Source organism: Somniosus microcephalus, chromosome 17 (genome assembly GCF_052327205.1).
Source record: "Somniosus microcephalus isolate GS21.2 chromosome 17, FLI_Smic_1.0, whole genome shotgun sequence".
NCBI classification, from domain to species: domain Eukaryota; kingdom Metazoa; phylum Chordata; class Chondrichthyes; order Squaliformes; family Somniosidae; genus Somniosus; species Somniosus microcephalus.
This window is the reverse complement of record NC_141003.1, coordinates 22,118,356-22,141,389: the sequence shown is the minus strand read 5'-3', so window position 1 is coordinate 22,141,389 and position 23,034 is coordinate 22,118,356. Positions and strand designations below refer to the sequence as shown.

Genomic DNA, 23,034 nt, shown 5'->3' with positions numbered 1-23,034 from the left:
ACGATGGGTCTACCAGGGCAGTCCTGCTTGTGGATCTTGGGAAGGAGCTCGAAGCGGGCTGTGCGGGGTTAGGGAACTATGAAGTTGGCGGCCGTGGAGGGAAGATCTCCAGAGGAGATGAGGTCAGTGACAGTCTTGGAAACGGTGGCTTAATGTTCGGTAGTGGGGTCATGGTCCAGGGGGGGTAGGAGGAGGTGTCGGAGTGTTGGCGTGCAGCCTCCGCTAGGTAGAGGTCGGTTCGCCAAACAACAACAGCACCACCCTTGTCAGCAGGTTTAATGACAATGTTGGGGTTGGATTTGAGAGAATGGAGTACTGCAAGTTCAGAGGGAGGTAGGTTGGAGTGGGTAAGGGGAACAGAGACATTGAGACGGTTGATGTCACGCCGGCAGTTTGCAATAAAAAGATCTAGAGAGGGTAAGAGGCCAGAGGGAGGGGTCCAGGTAGAACGAGAATTCTGAAAGCGGGAGAAAGGGTCAGCTGTGCAGGAGGAAGACTCCTGGCCAAAGAAGTGGGCACGGAGACTAAGGCGACAGAGAAAGAGCTCAGCATCGTGCCAAGCTCGAAATTCATTGAGGTGGGGAGCGTAAGGGGATGAAGCTCAGGCCCTTGCTGAAGACTGATCGTTCGGGGTCAGAGGGGATAGTGAAAACACGGCAGGGGGTGAGATTGGAAGAAGGGATGGGGTCAGAGGAAAGTGAAGGGGAAGAAGGTTCCGGAGGGGCGTTGGTGTCCAAGAGTTGTTGAAGCTTACAATCCTTGACACCTGAAAGAAAGAAAAAAAGTTTTTTGTTAAAGCGCCGGATGAGGCGAAGGATGAAATGGAACTGTGGACCAGGACAGCTTTGAGATAGTGAGTTGGTGCTGTTGAAGAGAGAGGTCGAGTGTGTTCAAGTGGCAGCGCATGGCATTCAGCGTGGATCTCAGGATACGGCGAGAGCAGTGGTTTGAGGAACGCTGAATATCTCGGAGTTATTTCTCATCCTGGGTGGATCCAAAACATGAAGGGTTGGGGCTGTTTTCATGCGAACAGAGGAGATTGAAGGGTAATATGAAAGAGGTGTTTAAAATTATGAATTGCTGGGGCACAGTAGATAGAAACACCGCCTCCACTGATTGAGGGGCCTAGGGTGAGGGGACATGGATATAAGATTTAATGTAAGAGATTTAGAACCGAGCAGGAGAAACTGTTGCACAGAGGGTTCTGAGGGTGTGGAATGCACTCCTGGAGTTGGCGATTGAAGCAGTGTGGAGGATAAACACCAAATCATCTGGTTGGGCCGAAAGACCTGTTTCTATGTTGTCATCATTTCTATGTAAACTACATAAAATTGGAGGTCAATAGTATTAAAAATATTATACCTGTGAGGCCTGTATCTTACAGACATAACATTGTTACCCCGTGCCAGCCTTGTGACATATTGCGTCAATAAATTTGCTATACCACGGTAATGGGCAAAGTGCTGTCGCATGTAGGCTGTAGAAAGACCTCAGTAAACAACATAAGCTGCTCTCCAGGCCCAATGCCATGAGAGATATATCAATCCTACATTTCATTGTTATTTTTTTTTAATCTGTAAAACTTCTGCGCACGAGTGGAATAAAAATAATGGCCCGGAATTTGGGATCCCGATGACTGCATACGATCAGCGTACACCGTTGTAAACCTTCTGAAAGGACCCACAAATTCCGGGATTCCGCGTGCGCGAAAACCTGATACTTGCGATCCGTCAAGGTACGCCTTGACAGATCTACCGAACCGACTGAGAAATCACTTTCGCTGACGCAGAGTTGGGCTATTTGCCCAACTACTGCCCTGCAAATGCCCACGAAACTCTTACGCCTGGTAAAAGGAGGCGTAGGGCCTGCTTTCACCAGTGTTAGGGTTAATATAAATCTTAAATTAAAAATGATGCACAAACACTTAAAATTACTATATGCAAATTTTGGCCCGGATTAAAATTAACATTATTTTACAAAATGTTGTATTTTTATTGTATTTGCTGTATTGAAGGGACTTTTAATTAAATTTGAAAATGAGAACATTTATTTTTATTGCAGTTGTCTAAATTGTTTAATTATTTCGGAATTCCATTCGGGTTTATGGGGATTTCGTTTGTAAATGGAATCCTCCTTTTTCATTGGAGGACCGGGCCCACGTGATCCCAGGGACGCTTCTGAACCGCCTGCGTCCCTGGAATCCGTGGGCCTTTACGCAGGTGTCCGCCTGGAGGCCCAGGACCCTGAACTCTCCATAGCTGTGGAGCCAGGAGATAAGTTCGGAAATATTTCGCGGGTTGGAGGAGTACTCCAACTGCAAATTCAGGGCCATTAGATTTTGTTTTAGATCACCTTTGACAGCAAGAATGATTATGCAATATACACCAAAAGTAAGTCTGAAAAGAGAAATGAATTGGACCAGTCTTGCAGTTGTAGGAAAACTTTTCTTCTGCTTGTGCATCAACTTGAGCTGGACCATATGCGGGTTTAACTTTTTTTTTTAATCTTCAATTGTAAATGAAAGCCCTTAATTCATGGCAAATCTCTGCTGTCACTTGATTTTGTCAGATGTTAGAGTCAATTATGCTGAGGCTTCTGAACCCAGGATATCCTAAAGCACTAATCATATCTGTTTCTCTCTCGAATATCGATATACATCACACACACACACACGTGTGCACACTCTTCAGCTGCTTTTTGTAGCTGTATCAAACAAAGCTACATTCCAAGTTACTCCTGTGAAAATAGAGAGTAGTTGGAGTCCATTTTATTTCCACGTTGCTGTTAGCATTTGGAGACCTACAGTGTAGTGGGGAGAACTGACTTTAGAAACTTCAGCAGAAATAACACCAGCCAGGAAAGTGGTTCTGTTCTTTCTTGCCTAAATATTTAGTTTTTGCATTGTGGTAAATTAGGGCTAAATTATCTTCTTCATAATTAATTTCCCATTAACTACAGGAAACTTTCTGGTATCCGGACCGACGGGACCGAGCTGGTGCCGTTAAATCAAAACTGCCGTAGAAACCAGCGCTAATGTTAAAACATACGGAGCTCAGAGCTCTGAGTGAACCAACAAACCCTGTTGCTTAGCAACAGCTTCAAAACAGTCGGCGCAGCTTGCAAGCGTCTAGCTGAAGCTGTTGCTTAGCTACAGAGACGCTTGCAGAGCCAGGACTGGAGAAAAGAAGCAACGAAAAGAAAAAAAATTATCTGAACCGACTCCTGAATTTTGCCGGTAGATAGAGCTTTCCGGACATTTAACCTCCGGATAAATAGAAGTTTCCTGTACCTCAAAATAGGTGTACGATGATGGCCATTTTAATACTGAATAGTTCGCAACATAGTCAATGAACTCTGAAACCAAATCCTGGAGAAGAAATTTGCCATCATCCAGAAGAAAATAGGGATGTCAGAACAAAGCCACCTTTCTGATTTGCTTTATTTCTGCTGAAGTTTCTTGTCAAGTCTCTGCCCACTACATTGCAGGCCTCCAAATGATGATGGAAAATTGAATTAAAATGGACTGCAGCTGTCAATTATTCTTGATCAGTGATGTTGTTCAATAGAGTAACTGTATTTTTGCAAGATGTGATTTAAATAATTCAGTGTCTGTTTAGTGAAGTAACTGGATTATAAATATGTTGCTTTTTTTGTAAGTGTCAATGTGCTTGACAAGAAGCTGAATTGTAAACTAAAAAGCTGAATTAAGTATGGGTATTCATCAACATCAAATTAAATTCAAAGATGGTCAATTTGATTTTGAAGCAACATCAAAATTTGAACTAGTACAGTTTGAGAATCCCAAACTATACCTTGTTCTGAAGACTTGCAACCTAACCTGTAATTTGATTATATTGCAGTTTCAGCTGTGAAGAGGTTTTAAATTGGGCACCTGTACTATTTGACTCTGCTAATGAATCATCCAGCAATATGTTCTGTAATTCCAAGTGCCGTTGATCTTAGACTTTTGGCATTTCATTAAAAATAGTGACATAACACTATTATGACAGAGTACATTGAGTCATTCAAAAACCTGGACTGTGTTCTATACCATATTATATTGTCTCTTTGCAGACTAATCTGTAAAAATTAGTATATTGATAGTAATGTAAAAATGTATTCAAGCTACTCATGGAAGCTCTGAGTGAGTGGCTTCTATGCCGATACAATGTGTTAAGGGACGCTGATCTGTTAAATAAAAAAACTACGTTCACCGTCCCCTCATAGATAGATGTCATTTATTCGGTCTGACTGTATCTGACTGTAGCTTTTTGGTCAACTAGTATTGTGGTTTCCTACATTACAACAATGACTACACTTCAAAAGTACTTAATTGGCTGTAAAGCGCTTTGGGACGTCTGGTGTTTGTGAAAGGCACTGTATAAATCCAAGTCTTTTTTCTTTGTTTTGCATTGATTTGCCGCTGTAGTGCTTTCTAAGGTTACGCTTCGGATTGCACTGTTTCACAATGAACTAGCATAGATTGAAACTGTCCAATAAAACTAGTGTAAACCCTTTGCAACAAAGAATAATGCAAAATGTGTCTTTTTTTGAAGGTGTGAGTATGATTGCAGTGTTATTTACTTCAGTATAACAGTGCTGTTACGCCTGGTTATCACCTCGCATCTTTCTTTGCTGATATTTCATGAATTTCAGTTCTACTGACAAGATAATGCTGACTGTGCACAGCAGCTGCTCCAGTTTGTACTGTACATATTCAGGCCCATACACAGTGTACCCTGTCTTACATTCATGTATATAGGATTGTGCTGTGGGTTTTGGAGGAAGCCGGAATGGTCATTATTATCTGGTTGGCATATGTTGCAGAGTGCATTGCTGTTGATTTGAGGAATGAGGCTCATGCCAGTATAAATTGAGTTGATCCATAATATATCTTGGAGTGTTATGTTGGCTCCTCAGTACAATGGGACCAGTAAAATGCTACTCCAGTGTACGACCAGCACCGTTGTTAGATATCGATGCAAGCACAATCGGAAATGCTAAGGGAGCATTAGTTTATGTGTGGCATTTTCGTAGAAACATGAAAGTGGTGTGAAAGTCCTGGTATATTGAGGGCATTGATGTGTGCTTGGACTGATACTGGGATTTATGATTTTACCTGACTGTACAGGGGAGGAAATGTCAGGGGCATTACCAGAATAAAGGTGCCACATATTGCGATGCAGGGTCTACAGTAGCATTAATATTCCAGACCTTGGACTGTACCTTGCTAATACTTAGTGATTGAGGTACAAGTGTAAAATGGTGTGGCAGATGATGCACTGGTAAGTATTAATGCATGAGTGGGAGATTTTGATGGCTGAAGCAGCTTTCTCTGGAGTACAAAGCACCACTCAATGTATTTTAATGCCGTGTTTGTACAGGGTTTGAGGGTTTAAAATTGATGGCCTCCATGTAGTTAATTGCTGCAACATTTCTACATTGCTTCGTTGAATAATGACTTACCAATGAACATTCCAACCTCAGCAGCATTTGGTCAGTGGATTACATGTTAGTCTAGATTGGAACTCGTAAGGGATTTGCATTGATTGTGTAGAACACACAAGGAAGTTTGTTCTGCTTAGCCTGCAATAACTTATGGTTGGGTTATAACTAACATTGCTAGTTTATTTATATAGGAATATAAATGTCAGATTCATGAAGTCTCTATGTGGACCATTGAGTTTCAGCGTACACTTTCAAATACAGTGACTTTAATAATTTGAAGGAGTAGCCAGTGATATGTTGTTGTGGAGCAGTGCCATTCTTGGTTTCTTGACTTGAAAGTTTTAGCTGGATCATCAGGGAGATGAACAAAGTTGCTTCCTGTAAGTGGAACTAAAAATCGAAAGGTGAACCAAGCTGTACAGTTGTCCTCCATCTTACAGTTGTCTTAAAGTAACAGGCAGGGATTTGACTGTGGCTTTCCTGTGCCACTTGTTTAGGGACTAGTCTGGGGAGAAAAGCTTGGAGCTGTCTCTGTGCCAGGAATGAAAGTTCTAGTCAGAGTCTTTCACTTCTAGATTAATTAGAGGAAATGATCCTCACAGATAAGACACACGATGATGCAAAGGCTGCGGGAAACCTCCCGGTACAGTTGCTGAGCTCAATGGCAGGGTGCTCAACACTCGATCTCCCTCCATTCACGTTACAATTCCCTTAGGTCCAGGCCATTATAACTTACCTCTTCCATGACCTTTACCCCTGGTTTATATTAACTTCTTTTAGCTCAGCATGCCAGAGATTCGCTGTCTCTATGGTAGAGATGCACACCCTTCACTCATAAGCTGCCCTATCTAACTACAATTAGGGTAGAAACCTAGGACAGATAGATTTATCTATCAGAATGTCAGAACTACACATACAACAAGCAACTATCCGTTATGACTCCAGAAAGGGGCCTTGAAGGTCCAAGCTGATTGTGGACATGTTCCACATGCTACCTGTTTCAGCAGTCTTCTGTAGACACTGCCTTTTAATAACAAAATGGAGTACTCAGTACAAGATGGAACCCAAACACAATCTCACTTCTACTAGCCCACTGACTCCCACAGCTACCTGGACTACACTTCCTCCCACCCCGCCTCCTGTAAGGACTCTATTCCATTCTCTCAGTTTCTCCGTCTCCGCTGCATCTGCTCCGACAATGCCACCTTCCACACCAGTGCTTCCGACATGTCTTCCTTTTTCCTCAACCGAGGATTCCCCTCTACCGTGGTTGACACGGCCCTCGACCGTGTCCGTTCTATTTCCTGCACTTCTGCCCTCACCCCTGCCCCTCCCTCCCGGAACCACGATAGGGTTCCCCTTGTCCTCACCTTTCACCCCACCAGCCTCCACATTCAACGGATCGTCCTCCGCCATTTCCGCTACCTCCAAAGTGATCCCACCACCAAACGCATCTTCCCCTCCCCTCCCCTCTCAGCATTCCGTAGGGACCGCTCCCTCCGAGACACCCAAGTCCACTCCTCTATCACCCCCAGCACCCCTTCCCCTTCACCTGGCACCTTCCTGTGCAAGCGCAGGAGATGTAACACCTGCCCCTATACCTCCCCCCTTCCCACTGTCCAGGGCCCCAAACACCCCTTCCAGGTGAAACAGCGATTTACTTGTACTTCTTGCAATCTAGTATACTGTATTCGCTGCTCACGATGCGGTCTCCTCTACATTGGGGAGACCAAACGCAGATTGGGTGACCGCTTTGCGGAACACCTCCATTCAGTCCGTAAGGGTGACCCCGAGTTTCCAGTCGCCTGTCATTTTAATTCACCGCTCCATTCCCACTCGGACCTCGCCGTCCTTGGCCTCGTGCATTGTTCCACGGAAGCTCAACGTAAACTCGAGGAACAGCACCTCATCTTCCGATTAGGCACTTTGCAGCCTTCTGAACTCAATATTGAGTTCAACAATTTCAGATCATAACCTCGGCCCCATTACATTTTTACTTATATTTTTTATCCACCCCTTTTGATTTTTCCCTTTCCTCCGCCCCCCTTTCCTTTTTTTTTCTCTCTCCCACATGGCAGCTATCTCTCATTCTGCCAGAACATTTCACACCTAATCTCAGCCGTCTTTTGTCTCCACTAGTCCTATCACCATCTCGTCTCGTTTTGAATACCTCTTAATGTCTCTTCACTTCTTTTGTCCTATCGCAGCCCTGCCTTTCGATCTATTTCATTTCCTTTCCAGTTTTGAAAAAGGGTTAGACCCGAAACGTCGACTCTAATTTCTCTCCACGGATGTTGCCTGGCCTGCTGAGTTTTTCCAGCATTTTCTGTTGTTATTACAATCTCAATTAACATAGCTTCTCTAACAAGTCCATGGCAGAGAGGGAGGAGAACCTGAAGATTAAAAAACTAAGCAAAGGTTAGTTTTGTAGAGACGGCTTCAACTAAGACATGAGAATGAACAGGGAAGGCGAGCACGATTTCTAAATGACTGTGCGATTTGAACAAAATCTTTGTAAAATAATTCTCTCAAATGTTTTCTTAGAAATTTATTGTAATTTTTTTTAATAAAATGTAAAATCTGCGTACAGATGCATTTGATAATGTGAAGTCACGACATTTCTTTTTCCAACATGAAGCATTCTTAGCTGCATATTGCTGCAGTGCACAGAAATCAGTGGAGTATTCTAACATTCTGTACCATACTGTGCAGAGAATATTTGGCTAGATGTGCACTTTATGAACAGCTAGTCACTACATAGTTTCTCAAATTTGCTTATTACCGTTTTCTATTATACTGTAGTATTTATTTGACACACTTCTTAAAATTTTTTTTACTGATTCAGTATTTGTTTTCTCAATTTTTATTCAGTCATCAAGACCTTCAAAGAAAATTCACAACTTTGGCAAAAGGTCAAATTCTATTAAGAGGAATACAAATGCTCCAGTTATAAAACGTGGCTGGCTTTACAAACAGGTACTGCTAAGTATACACCACTTTTTGAATTGTATCGCATCTCATGGTCTTTGGGAGAGATCAGTTGTTGCATACCATTTATTTTTTAAAAATCATTTTTTTCTGTGTTAATGTATTGAAATAATGGTAGAACATCAGAAATATGCATGTATGCTGAGACAGAATAGTAGAAACTAGCCAATATTTCCTCCCAATATGTTTCAGCCATTTGAGGTACAATTGAGATTTCAGATTTATAAATATATTTGTAATTTGGTAAAGTAAGCTGTCAAACAGTTGTTTCCTCAAGTGGTAACTGAGTAGATCAAAGAGACAGTTTTCTTGAGGGCAGAGTGATGTTGAACAGTACAAACCTGCCCTGAATAATCCAGGGACAGATAAAATCCAAGAAAAGAGATGCTATGAGACAAGGCCACATTACCTTCCAACTCATTTCCTCCGATTGAGTACAGCTTCCACAGTACTGCCATCCACTTTTACAATTATATTTAAATAGAAGATTATCAAAATGATAGAATTTCAAACCATACCAGTCACAAACGATACTTCTCTGTTCTTTTAATGTAAAAAATTATATCAGAACATTCACTCTGCTCTCTCTACCAGCAGTTCCTATTAAAATCTGAGAGGCCTAATTATCTCATTGATTAATTCTGGATGGGATGCTGTCTCATACCTGATTTAATATAGAAACATAGAAGATAGGAGCAGGAGTACGCCATTCGGCTCCTCGAGCCTGCTCCGCCATTCAGTGAGATCATGGCCGATCATCCAAATTCAGTACCCTGTCCCTGCCTTCTCCCCATATCCCTTGATCCCTTTAGCCTTAAGAAATATATCTAACTCCTTGAATATATTTAATGAATTGGCCTCAACTGCCTTCTGTGGTAGAGAATTCCACAGGTTCACCACTCTCTGGGTGAAGAAATTCCTCCTCGTCTCGGTCCTAAATGGCTTACCCTTTATCCTTAGACTGTGACCCCTGGTTCTGGAATCCACGACCATCGGGAACATCCTTCCTGCATCTAGTCTGTCTAATCCTGATAGAATTTTATAAGTTTCAATGGGATCCCCTCTCATTCTTCTAAACTCCAGCGAGTATAAGCCCAATCGACCCAATCTCTCCTCATATGTCATTCCTGCCATCCCAGGTCTCAGTCTGGTGAAACTTCGCTGCACTCCCTCCATGGCAAGAACATCCTTCCTCAGATAAGGTGACCAAAACTGCACACAATACTCGGTGTGGTCTCACCAAGGCCCTGTACAACTGCAGCAAGACATCCTTGTTCCTGTACTTGAACCCTCTCGCAACGAAGGCCAACATACCATTTGCCTTCTGAACCGCCTGCTGCACCTGCATGCTTACCTTCAGCGACTGGTGCACAAGGACACCCAGGTCTCGTTGCACTGCCCCTTCTCCCAATCTATTGCCATTCAGATAATCTGCCTTCCTGTTTTTGCCACCAAAATGGATAACCTCACATTTATCCACATTATACTGCATTTGCCATGCATCTGCCCAATCACCCAACCTGTCCAAATCATACTGGAGTTTCTCGGCATCCTCCTCACAGCACACACGCCCACCCAGCTTTGTGTCGTCTGCAAACTTGCAGATATTACATCTAGTTCCCTCGTCTAGATCATTAATATATATTGTGAATAGCTGGGGTCCTAGGACCGATCCCTGCGGTACCCCACTACCCACTGCCTGCCACTCGGAAAAAGACCCGTTTATTCCAACTCTTTACTTCCTGTCTGCCAACCAGTTCTCTATCCAAGTCAGTACCTTGCCCCCAATCCCATGTGCCTTAACTTTACACGCTAATTTCTTATGCGGGACCTTATCAAAAGCCTTCCGAAAGTCCAAATACACCACATCCACTAGTTCTCCCTTATCTATTCTACCAGTTACATCCTCAAAAAATTCCAGTAGATTAGTCGAGCACGATTTACCTTTTGTAAATCCATGTTGACTTTGTCCGATCCTGTCACTGTTTGCCAAGTGTTCTGCTGTTACATCTTTTATAATGAACTCTAGCATTTTCCCCACTACTGATGTCAGGCCTCCCGGTCTATAATTCCCCATTTTCTCTCTACCACCTTTTTTGAATAGTGGGGTAACATTAGCTACCCTCCAATCCATGGGAACTGTTCCAGAGTCTATAGAATTTTGGAAGATGACCAGCAATGCATCTACTATTTCTAGGGCCACTTCCTTAAGTACCCTAGGATGTAGATTATCAGGCCCTGGGGATTTATCGACCTTCAATCCCATCAATTTCCCTAACACCATTTCCCTACAAATACTGATTTCATTCAATTCCTCCCTCTCATTAGACCCTAGGTTCCCCGACATCTCTGGGAGGTTATTTGTGTCCTCCTTTGTGAAGACAGAACCAAAGTATGTATTTAATTGGTCTGCCATTTCTTTGGGCCAATAAAAGTCTCTCTCCTGTGGTTGCTTTCCTATCACAGTGCAAATAGGCCTACCTCAATGGAGTATAGGAATATACAGGGCCACAGAAGAACATTACTGTCCGTCAGGCCAGCCCTGAAGTATGGAAATATACACCACTCCACCTCATATTCCCAATAGTGTGCCAATATCCATCCATTTCTCTTGAGTTCACTGAGTAAATCTTCATCTATTACTCACCCACCCAAGCACTGCATTCCACATTCTGACTACCCTCTGCTCAAAGTAATTAAATCTTAACTGTTCAGTTTTCTTTTTTTGAATTTGAGGCCGTACAATCTTGCAGCGTTTGTGACTATACCAAATCTATTATTAGGGTTCTATTTGTTTATCCCACTCAGAATCTTGAATATTCCTGTAACCTCTTTCCTGTAACTCCCACTTTTTGTATCCTTTTGGCCTTTCACTACTTTTTCCAAAGCCAGGATGTTCCCACTGTGGCGCTGCAACTAAAATTGTGTACAATATTCCAAGTTTAGCCAAACCAATCTTCTGTACAAACTCTGTACCACTTCCCCAGACTTGTACTCTATCCCTCTGGTTGTACACCCCAAGATCTTGTATGCTGTCTTTACTGCTGCTGTACACTGCACTATTTCAGTAATCCATCCACCAGTATTTCCAGTTCGCACTCCTGTAGACTATTATTGTAAAGCTTGTAATCTCATTGTTCATTCCCTTTTCCTCTTATGTAACTGAATAAAGATCCCCTCAGAAACAGTCACTCAATCTTGGATACATTTTAAGCCACAATTGTTAGTTGTATCTAAAATTGCTCAGAACCTTAAATAATTGTACCAAAGGCCATTTCACTGCCTGCATTTTTGAGTCAGTTCTACTGACCAGATAAATGTATATTTATAAAACTGTCTATACTGGAATGTAAAATATATTGCTTAAAATACTATGAGTTATAGTAAAGGATGGGTGGTCTGATAAAGTAACTTCTAGCCTACTGTAATTTTGACATGAATAGCAGGATTTTATTTTGAACCCTCACCAGTTTGATCACAAGTGAAGCTGTAACTATCTGGAAAGGTTAGGGAAGAAATATACAATTAACAGGAGTGACACTGATTACGTACCATATACAGATATGGGGCTGGGGTTTTTGACCAAAATGGGCGATTACTGCTCTTAATGAGAGCTACTTAATGGTCTGCATTAGCAACGATACAAATAGCTGAACCATTGAAGATGCCTGATATAACATTTGTAATTGTTTTTTAGGATAGTACTGGTATGAAACTCTGGAAGAAGCGCTGGTTTGTGCTTGCTGATCTGTGCCTGTTCTATTATAGAGGTAAGATGACTGAACTGCAGAGATGCTGATCATTTTTAGGAAATGCAGAATTCAGCTTTGAAAACCATTTAATAAAAAAAAATGATAATTTGACTTGAAAGCTAAATGAGAAAATCTGCAGCTTTATTCAAAATAGGTTTTGTAAAAATTCCTCCAGGTTTGCGGCTGTTGCTTGTATTAATCAACCTATTTAGGAGGATTTATGCATGTGAAATATTTGTTAGAACACTACTTGTATTACTGACACTATTCAAACAAGACATCAAGCCCCCACATGACTTTTTTTTGGTGGGGCAGGACCATGAGTTACTGTTGGTTGTTAATATGCTGAACATAAGAACATAAGAAATAGGAGCAGGAGTAGGCCACTCGGCCTTTCGAGCCTGCTCCGCCATTCAATAAGAACATGGCTGATCTTCTCCCTCAACTCCACCTTCCTGCACTATCCCCATATAGAAACATAGAAAAATAGGAGCAGGAGTAGGCCATTCAGCCCTTCGAGCCTGCTCCGCCATGGCTGATCCTCTATCTCAATACCATATTCCCGCTCTCTCCCCATAGCCCTTGATGCCTTTTGTGTCTAGAAATCTATCTATCTCCTTCTTAAATATATTCAGTGACTTGGCCTCCACAGTCTTCTGTGGTAGAGAATTCCACAGGTTCACCACACTCTTGAGTGAAGAAATTTCTCCTCATCTCAGTCCTAAATGTCCTAGCCCGTATCCTGAGACTGTGACGCCTCGTTCTACACTCCCCAGCCAGGGGAAACATCCTCCCTGCATCCAGTCTGTCTAGCCCTGTCAGAATTTGATACGTTTCAATGAGATCCCCTCTCATTCTTCTAAACTCTAGTGAATAGAGGCTTAGTCGACCCAATCTCTCCTCATACGACAGTCCACCATCCCAGGAATCAGATAGGTGAACAAGTATGGCAAGTATATAATTTCTTGGGTAAGGAGACCAAAACTGCACACAATACTCTAGGTGTAGTCTCACCAATGCCCTATATAGCTGTAGTAAGACATCCTTGCTCCTGTACTCAAATCCTCTTGCAATAAAGGCCAACATACCATTTGCCTTCCTAACTGCTTGCTGCACCTGCATGTTTGCTTTCAGTGACTGCTGTACAAGGACACCCAGGTCCCTTTGTACATCAACATTTCCCAATCTCTCACCATTTAAATAATACTCTGATTTCTGTTTTTCCTACCGAAGTGGATAACTTCACATTTATCCACGTTATACTGCATCTGCCATGTATTTGCCCACTCACTCAACTTGTCTAAATCGCCTTGAAGCCTCTTTGCACCCTCCTCACAACTCACAATCCCACCTAGTTTCATGTCGTCAGCAAACTTGGAAATATTACATTTGGTTCCTTCATCCAAATCATTGATATATATTGTGAATAGCTGGGGCTCAAGCACTGATTCCTGCGGTACCCCACTAGTCACCACCTGCCACCCCGAAAAAGACCCATTTATTCCCACTCTCTGTTTCCTGTCTGTTAACCAATTTTCAGTCCGTGCCAGTATATTACCCCCAATCCCATGTGCTTTAATTTTGCACACTAACATCTTATGTGAGACTTTATCAAAGGCCTTCTGAAAATCCAAATACACCACATCCACTGGTTCTCCCTTATCTATTCTACCAGTTACATCCTCAAAAAAACTCCAGTAGGGTTGTCAAACACGATTTGCCTTTCATAAATCCATGTTAGAACATAAGAAATTGGAGCAGGAGTAGGCCATTTGGCCCTTCGAGCCTCCGCTATTCAATGAGATCACGGCTGATCTTCTGCCTCAACTCCATTCGTAGGCCCTATCGTCATATCCCTTGATGCCCTTACTAGTCAGAAATCTGTCGACTTCTGTTTTGAATGTACCCAATGACTGAACCTCCACAGCCCTCTGAGGTAGAGAATTCCAAAGATTCACCACACTCTGTGTGAAGAAATTTCTTCTCATCTCAGTCCTGAATGGCCTACCCTTTATCCTGAGGCTGTGGCCCCTGGTTCTAGACTCCCCAGCCAAGGGAAACATTCTCCCAGCATCCTATCAAGCCCTGTAATAATTTTGTATGCTTCAATGAGATCCCCTCTCATTCTTCTGAATTCAAGAGAATACAGGCCTAGTTTACTCAATTTCTTCTCATACGACAGTCAGACCCGCCATCCCAAGAATCAATCTCGTGAACCTTCGTTGCACTCCCTATGGCAAGTATATCCTTCCTTAGGTAAGGAGACCAAAATTGTACACAATACTCCAGGTGTGGTCTTACCAAGGCCCTATATAATTGGAGTAAGACTTCTTTACTCCTGTACTCAAATCCTCTTGTAATGAAGGCCAGCATACCATTTGCCTTCCTAATGGCTTGCTGCACCTGCACATTCACTTTCAGTGACTCATGTACAAGGACACCCAGGTCCCTTTGAGCATTTACAATCCCCAATCTTTCACCATTTAGGAAATACTCTGCTTTTCTGTTTTTTCTACCAAAGTGGATAACTTCACATTTATCCACGTTATAATCCATCTGCCATGTTCACGCCCACACACTGAGCCTGTCGAGATCCCCTTGACGCCTCTTCACATCCTCTTCACAACTGACGCTGCCACCTAGCTTTGTGTCATCAGCAAATTTGGAAATGCTACATTTAGTCCCCTCATCCAAATCATTCATATAGATTGTGAATAGCTGGGGCCCAAGCACCGATCCTTGCGGTACCCCACAGCCCACAGCCTGCCATCCTGAAAAAGATCCGTTTATCCCTATTCTTTGTTTTCTGTCTGTTAACCAATTCTCAGTCCGTGCTAGTATATTACCCCCAATTCCATGTGCCCTAATTTTGTTCACCAACCTCTTGTGTGGGACCTTTTCGAAGGCCTTCTGAAAATCCAAATACACCACATCTACCGGTTCCCCTTTGTCTACTCCACTAGTCACATGCTCAAAGAACTCCAATAGGTTTATCAAACAGGACTTCCCCTTCATAAATCCATGTTGACTCTGCCCAATCTTACTATTAGTTTCTAAGTGCCCAGTTATTGCATCCTTTATAATAGATTCCAGCATTTTCCCAACTACTGATGTGAGGCTAACAGGTCTGTAGTTCCCCGTTTTCTCTCTCCCTCCTTTCTTAAATAGCGGGGTTACATTTGCTATCCTCCAATCTGCAGGAAGCGTTCCAGAATCTATAGAATTTTGGAAGATGACAACCAATGCATCCACTATCCCAATGGCCACCTCTTTCAAAACCCTAGGATGTAGGTCATCCGGTCCTTGAGATTTATCGACTTTTAGTCCCATTAATTTCTCCAGCACTCTTTTTTTTACTGATAGTAATTTCCTTTAATTCCTCCTTCTCACTAGACCCTTGGTTCCCTGGCATTTCTGGGAAGTTATTTGTGTCCTCTTCCGTGAAGACAGAACCAAAGTATTTATTTAATTGCTCTGCCATTTCCTTGTTTCCATTATAAATTCTCCTGTTTCTGACTGTAAGGGACCTACATTTGTCTTCACTAATCTTTTTCTTTTTACATACTTGTAGAAGCTTTTGCAATCCGCTTTTATGTTCCTTGCAAGTTTACTCTCATACTCTATTTTTCCCCTCTAAATCAATCTCTTGGTCCTTTTTTGCTGAATTCTAAACTGCTCCCAATCTTCAGGCTTGCTACTTTTTCTGGCAACTTTATATGACTCCTCTTTGGATCTAATACTATCCTTCATTTCTTTTGTTAGCCATGGTTGGGCCACTTTTCCTTTTGTGTTTTTGTGCCAGAAAGGAATGTATAACTGTTGCAATTCATGCATTCGTTCCTTAAATGTTAGCCATTGCCAATCCACCGTCATGCCTTTTAATGAAGCTCCCCAATCTATCATGGCCAACTCACTCCTCATACCTTCGTAGTTTCCTTTATTTAAATTTAGGACCCTAGTTTCAGATTGATCCCTTGATTCCCTTAGTATCCAAAAATCTATCGATCTCTGTCGTGTATATACTCAATGGCTGAGCATCCACAGCTCTCTGAGGCAGACAATTTCAAAGATTCGCAACCCTTTGAGTGAAGAAATTTCTCCTCATCTCCTAAATGGCCAACTCCTTATTCTGAGACTGTGACCCCTTGTTCTAGACTCCCCAGCCAGGGGAACATCTTCCCAGCATCTACCCTGTCAAGCCCTTTAAGAAATGTATATGTTTCAATTGTATCACATCTCATTCTTCTAACCTCTAGGGATATAGGCCTAGTCTACTCAATCTCTCATAGGACAAACCCCTCATCTCAGGAATCAGTCTAGTGAACCTTTGTTGCACTCTCTCCAAGGCAAATATATCCTTCATTGGGTAAGGAAATCAAAACTGTGCACAGTACTCCAAGTGTGGTTTCACCAAGGCCCTATATAATTGTAGTAAGTCTTCTTTACTCTTATATTCTGATCCCTTTGTAATAAAGGTTAACATACCATTTGCTTTCCTAATTGCTTGCTGTACATGCATGTTAACTTTGTGATTCATGTATAAGGACATTCAGGTCCCTTTGAATACTAACATTTCCCAGTCTCTCACCATTTAAAAAATATTCTGCTTTTCTATTTTTCCTACCAAAGTGGATAACTTCACACTTCTCCACGTTACATTCCATCTACCATGGTCTTGCCCACTCACTTAACCTGCCTATATACTTGTCTAGACTGTTGATGTTAAGATGTTTGACAAAGATAGAAATACAATCACTTCCTCAAAAAGCTAATTTCCACAGAGAATTCTGGTCTCTTGGCTGCTGATAAAACTGAGCTAAATATGATTTAATCTGTCTCTACAAAGATACTCACCCAACCAATTACTTTCACTTCACTCTTAACAGTTTATACAATGATCACCAGTAGTAAGATATAGGTCAGTAGTAGTTGTAATACTGGAAAAAATGACTCTTTACCAATGAACTACTATACAGCCTTTGACTTCCTACTCTAGCTTTATTTACAATTAGTTAAGCCTGGCATCTCATTCTGCTGCTACTCTGCTTATTTAAGGTGCCAACTTGCCCAAGTCAGAAGGTTCTGAATTCAATCTTAACGGATTTGAACAGATAATCTAAAGCTGACACTTCAGTGCATTACTGAGGGAATGCTGCATTAACAGAGTTGTCATGTTTTGGATGAGATGTTAAATTGAGGTCCCATCTGCCTGCTTAGGTGGACGTACAAGATCCATTGGCACTATTCAAAGAACAGCAGGGGAGTTCTCTTGGTGTCCTGGCCAACATTTATCTGTCAATCAACATAATCAAAACAAATTAACTGTCATTTATCTGATTTGCTGTTTGTGGGACCTTACAGTGTGCAAATTGTCATGTTTGCTTACATACAGTGACTATTGGCTTTGAAGCACATTAGGGTGTTCTGAAGACATGAAAGGCATTGCATAAATGCAAGTACTTTCTTTACTGAATTGCCAGGACAGCACTAGTTTAAAAACTAATATGGTATATTGCTGAAATTGAGCAACCAAGAAATTTCAACTCACAACGAATTTGCAGGGTAACAGGAAACTGAGCAACGCAAACTACAGGAAACTTTATTTATCCGGAGGTTGTATGTTCGGAATACTCGATCTAACGGCAAAAATCAGGAGCCGTTTTCTATAAGTTTTTTTAGATCTCGTTCTTTTTTTTTTCCCCAGTCAGGCACTGCAAGGTCTGTAGCTATAGCAACAGCTTCAGCTAGAGACGCTTGCAGCTGCAGCCGACTCTTTAGAAGCTGTCGCTAAGCAACAGTGTTTGTTGTCAGATACGGAGATGAAAACCTCCGTATGCTTCAACATTAACTTTGTATGTCCGGCAGTTTTGATAGATCGGCAACACGCCGGCCCCGTCAGTGCCGGATATCACAAAGTTTCCTGTATTTTCTAGTTTTTCCTTTTGCCTAAATCCCAAAGAGCAATAATTGCAAAGTTAAGCTACCCAAAGTAATAAAACAAATGACTTTGGAAAAAACTGCATGCTTGTGAAAGGTTCTATGAGTTTTCAGATCGAACCTTACAGTACAGAAGAAGACCATTCAGCCCATCGTGTCTGTGCTGGTTATTTGAAAGAGTATCAAATTAGTCGCACTCCCCTGCTCTTTCCCTGTAGCTCTGCTAATTTTTCCTTTTCAGGTATATCTCCAATTCCCTACTGAATCTGCTTCCACCACCCTTTCAGGCAGTGCATTCCAGATCATCATAACTTCCCTGCGTGAAAAGCTTTTGCATGTTTTCATAGAATGAAAGTTTTCTTGAGGGCACCTGAAATATAACCCAGTTGATTCATAAACCCTTAAGAGTTGCACTAAATCATATATGTCAGCTGACTTTTTAAAGAGGTCATAAGGTAATAAAGAAACTGACAGCATAAATTATTCTAAATGTTTAAATCATAAATCTTGACACTAATGATGATTAACTATTGATTCAAAAGAATGTAGCATTTGGTGTCTTGGTAAACTGATGTATCAACCAAAAGATAGATTGCTCATTGGGAAATTCAGAAACCAGAACTCCTGTTTCTTTTAGGTTTGAGGTTTGTACATCAAAGTCTGTTTAGGTGAGCACAGCAAAAGAAAAAACAGGTGACAAGACTTGCACTGTAATCTTGGTATTTTAATTACAGGATAATGCAGGATTTACAACTTGCTTACATAAGAACATAAGAAATAGGAGCAGGAGTAGGCCATTCGGCCCCTTGAGCCTGGTCCGCCATTCAATAAGATCATGGCTGATCTGATCTTGGCCTCAACTCCACTTCCCCACCCGCTCCCCATAACCCCTGACTCCCCTGTTTTTCAAAAATCTGTTTATCTCCACCTTAAATATATTCAATGACCCAGCCTCCACAGCTCTCTGGGATAGAGAATTCCAAAGATTCACGACCCTCTGAGAGAAGAAATTCCTTCTCATCTCCATTTTAAATGGGCAACCCCTTATTCTGAAACTGTGCCCCCTAGTTCTAGATTCCCCCACGAGGGGAAACATCCTCTCAGCATCTACCCCGCCAAGCCCCTCAGAATCTTATATGTTTCAATACGGTCATCTCTCATTCTTCTAAACTCCAATGAGTATAGGCCCAACCTGCTCAACCTTTCCTCATAAGACAACCCCTTCATCTCCGGAATCAACCTCGTGAACCTTCTCTGAACTGCCTCCAATGCAAGTATATCCCTCCTTAAATAAGGAGACCAAAACTGCACGCAGTACTCCAGGTGTGGTCTCACCAGCGCCCTGTACAGTTGTAGCAAGACTTCCTTACTTTTATACTCCATCCCCCTTGCTTTCAAGGCCAACATTCCATTTGCCTTCCTAATTACTTGCTGTACCTGCATGCTAACTTTTTGTGTTTCATGTACGAGGACTCCCAGATCCCTCTGTACCGCAGCATTCTGTAGTCTCTCTCTCCATTTAAATAATATTTTGCTTTTTCTTCCTACCAAAGTGGATAACCTCACATTTTCCCACATTATACTCCATCTGCCAAATTATTGCCCACTCACTTAACCTATCTATATCCCTTTGCAGACTCTCTGGGCTGGATTTTACCTCTTGACAGATCGCACGCCTGCCCTGGAGAAGGGCCTCTGCGGGTGGAGAGTTCCGCTTTCTGCAGAACCTCCGCCCACTGAAATCCTTTTTTAAAAAAAAAAGTGTTTCTCTCATTTAGAATTTAAAAATACTTTTAAAAAAGCTAAGTTTATTTTTAGCTCCGTAAAAAGCTTAATTTTTGTTTCAAAAAATTAAATTCTTGTTTAAAATATTTAATTTGTCATTTTAACTAATTTTAAAAATGTGATTTAAAAAAAAATTATTTAATGTTTTGATGTATTTTTGGAGTGATCTCCATTCATACTTTTGATGGGTCTAAGCTGAGACCCCTGTCAAAAGTATGAAGAGGGATTCCCCTCTTTCATTGGTTCCCCATGGCCCACATGATCCCAGGGACGCTTGCGAACCGCATGTGCCCCTGGGATACCTGGGCCCTGCGCATTTCGTAGTGGAGAGGCCCAGGAGCAGAAATGTCCGGAGCCCTCAGGTAAGGGCGTAAATTCTTTCCGGATCGGAGGCCTCCGCACGCAGGAAGCCTCCGATCGGAAAATACGGGCCATTAATATAGATTGTAAATAGTTGAGGCCCCAGCACTGATCCCTGTGGCACCCCACTAGTTACAGTTTGCCAACCTGAAAATGACCCATTTATCCCGACTTTCTGTTAGTTAACCAATCCTCTATCCATGCTAATATATTGCCCCCAACACCATGAGCTCTTATCTTCTGCAGTAACCTTTTATGTGGCACCTTATCAAATGCCTTTTGGAAATCCAAATACACTACATCTACTGGCTCCCCTTTATCCACCCTGCTCGTTACATCCGCAAAGAACTCTAGTAAATTTGTCAAACATGATTTCCTTTTCATAAAACCATGTTGACTGCTTGATTGTATTATGATTTCTAAATGTACTGCTCCTACTTCCTTAATAATGGACTCCTCCAGCATTTTCCCAAAGACAGATGTTAGGCTAACTGGCCTATAGTTTCCTGCTTTCTGTCTCCCTCCTTTCTTGAATAGTGGCGTTACATTTGCAGTTTTCCAATCCACTGGGACCTTTCCAGAATCCAGGGAATTTTGGTAGATTACCATCCACTATCTCTGCAGCCACTTCTTTTAAGACCCGAGGATGCAGGCCCTTAGTCCCATTAGTTTGTCAAGTACTTTTTCTCTAGTGATAGTGATGGTTTTAAGTTTCTCCCTCCCTTGGTTGGTAAACTGAAGTTGAGGATCCAAAAGTGTCCTTTGAAGTCTCTGTTGTATGTCTTGATTGACTTGTTTTTTTTCCATTGGCCCTGAAATGGTGCCATGAGCTTTCAAACTCTTCCATCTCTGGAACCTGGGTTCAAAGTCAGCCCCGAGAGATTGAATGAAAGTTATCTTTATGTAAGCTGCAATAATCCTATGTGCAACGAGGTTGATCAGCCTTGATCCATTTCTGAATGGCTCGAGACCCATAACAAAACTGCCCGTGATTTTGCATAAGTTGGCAGGCTCAATTAACAAATAGATGATGTGGGAAGTGTAAACATTTGCACTGGTGCAGTAGGGTTTCTGTTGAGGTAGTGGATGTAGCTTACACTGTCTATAATGTGCATTCTATGAATGTCCTGGGAGTTTTAATAACGATTCTGAGAGAGTGAGAGTGTGCCATTCCTTGCATTGGTGAGCATTTTTTTAATTGGCCATAATAGTTTGAAAATTATTTTTAAAAATTAAGTACCTTATTGAAATACTATTGATGTCGCTACAAACATTTTCATATACTTGCAGGACTGTACTAAAACATTTTGCAATTTTCTTTCCCAACATTAATTAGTTTATATAGTAATTACTTATTCTTCAAGCATTTTGTATGGCTCATTAAATATGCAGATTACTAAGAATTACTATGTTTAGTATTTCTACTGATCGTCAGTAGAAAGAAAGTGTTACAACACATAATTCTACTGAATTGTAATGAGTGCCTTTCAACTTAATTGCCTCATTGCTCCAGTGTCCATTTCTGCTGATAAGTTCATCAGAACATTTTTCAAGAGCATTGTTAATTTAATGGCTCGTCAATACTGGATGGCTGGGATATGTTCATTATTATGGTACTACAGAGAAGCATATTGTTCCTCTGTAGGAAACGTCTGCCAAGCATCTTTGATTTATAAATGGAAATATTATTTTCTCACTTGTCCTTACCTCTGGTAACTTTTGAGCTCTTATTCTCCCCTGGCTAAATTCACAAGCTTACTATGTCAGGGAATCAGTTACAAAATCCCACCATGTTACTCAGAGTCACCAGATGAATGAACTATTTTATCCACAGCTGAAGCTGAGCACAGAGTATACCAACTGACCTGATATTGCATTCTTAGACATAGATGCTCAGTCTCTTGTAAGGGGTTTCATATGTGTTAATATTCAGCTCACTGTTATACACTACACATGGAGGTGTCCAGGGTACTAGATCTTTTGCATGCCTGGTTTTCACATCATTAGCATTGATCTGGGAATTGTATTTGTCTTTTAAACTGTCACATTGAGGACAGTGATATAGTCATACAGCTTTTATTTGGACAGCTATCTGTCAAGTGTCAGCACAATATATGTTTTGTACTTGGACATATCCTGAGTGCATTTGCCTTCTGTACGCTTTACTAATTTGCGATGTACAGCTTCTTCGTACATGCTTTTTGTGAAAGAATTTTCCATGGTGCTTTTCTGACATGCTTTTTGCTGCAGATTATTCTGCATCAGTCATAATGTTTTTGCAGGTCTAAACCATTGGTTATAAATCATAAATGCTCATTGCTATTGGCAGTTGCTTCCTAATTATTTGAGGCAGCCTGTAGCTCCTTTTCATACCCACAATGAAAGCTAGAATTTTCCTTCACTGTTAACTAGATTCTTGATCAGAAATAACGATTAAAGCAGTCATACTTCGGAAATGTCTCCTGCTAAAAATTGAGCCACTTTGCGTACCAAATAATGGAGACTATGCAAATATGTCATGTTTACAGAAATGGCTTTTGTTTATTGTGCTAACATGTTTGTGAAAAAAATTAAACTTGCCAAATAAGATTTTAAAATAAATTGCACTAATTACATTTTTCATTTAAGCTACTCAAATTTTAACTGTAGGAAGTAAATTGTATAACAGAATAAAATGAATAAGAAGCTAGTGCAGCAAGTCTTGGGGGGAAGAACAGTTGCAGTGAACATGGTGTGAAACTAGAATTGGATGTGGGTGTATAAA

The 23,034-nt window shown here is 41.5% G+C and overlaps 1 protein-coding gene across 10 annotated transcripts in view; it reads left to right on the top strand.

The window, feature by feature from the left end:
• The window catches only part of plekha5 (pleckstrin homology domain containing A5), a 435,482-nt gene that overhangs the window by 279,673 nt on the left and 132,775 nt on the right, over positions 1-23,034 (top strand). For all 10 annotated transcript variants that reach the window (XM_086010041.1, XM_086010040.1, XM_086010044.1 and 7 more), the window contains 2 exons: positions 8,320-8,424; positions 12,134-12,206. In XM_086010041.1, coding sequence (XP_085866167.1) covers positions 8,320-8,424; positions 12,134-12,206 — 178 coding nt within the window. The remainder of the gene's footprint in view (positions 1-8,319; positions 8,425-12,133; positions 12,207-23,034) is intronic.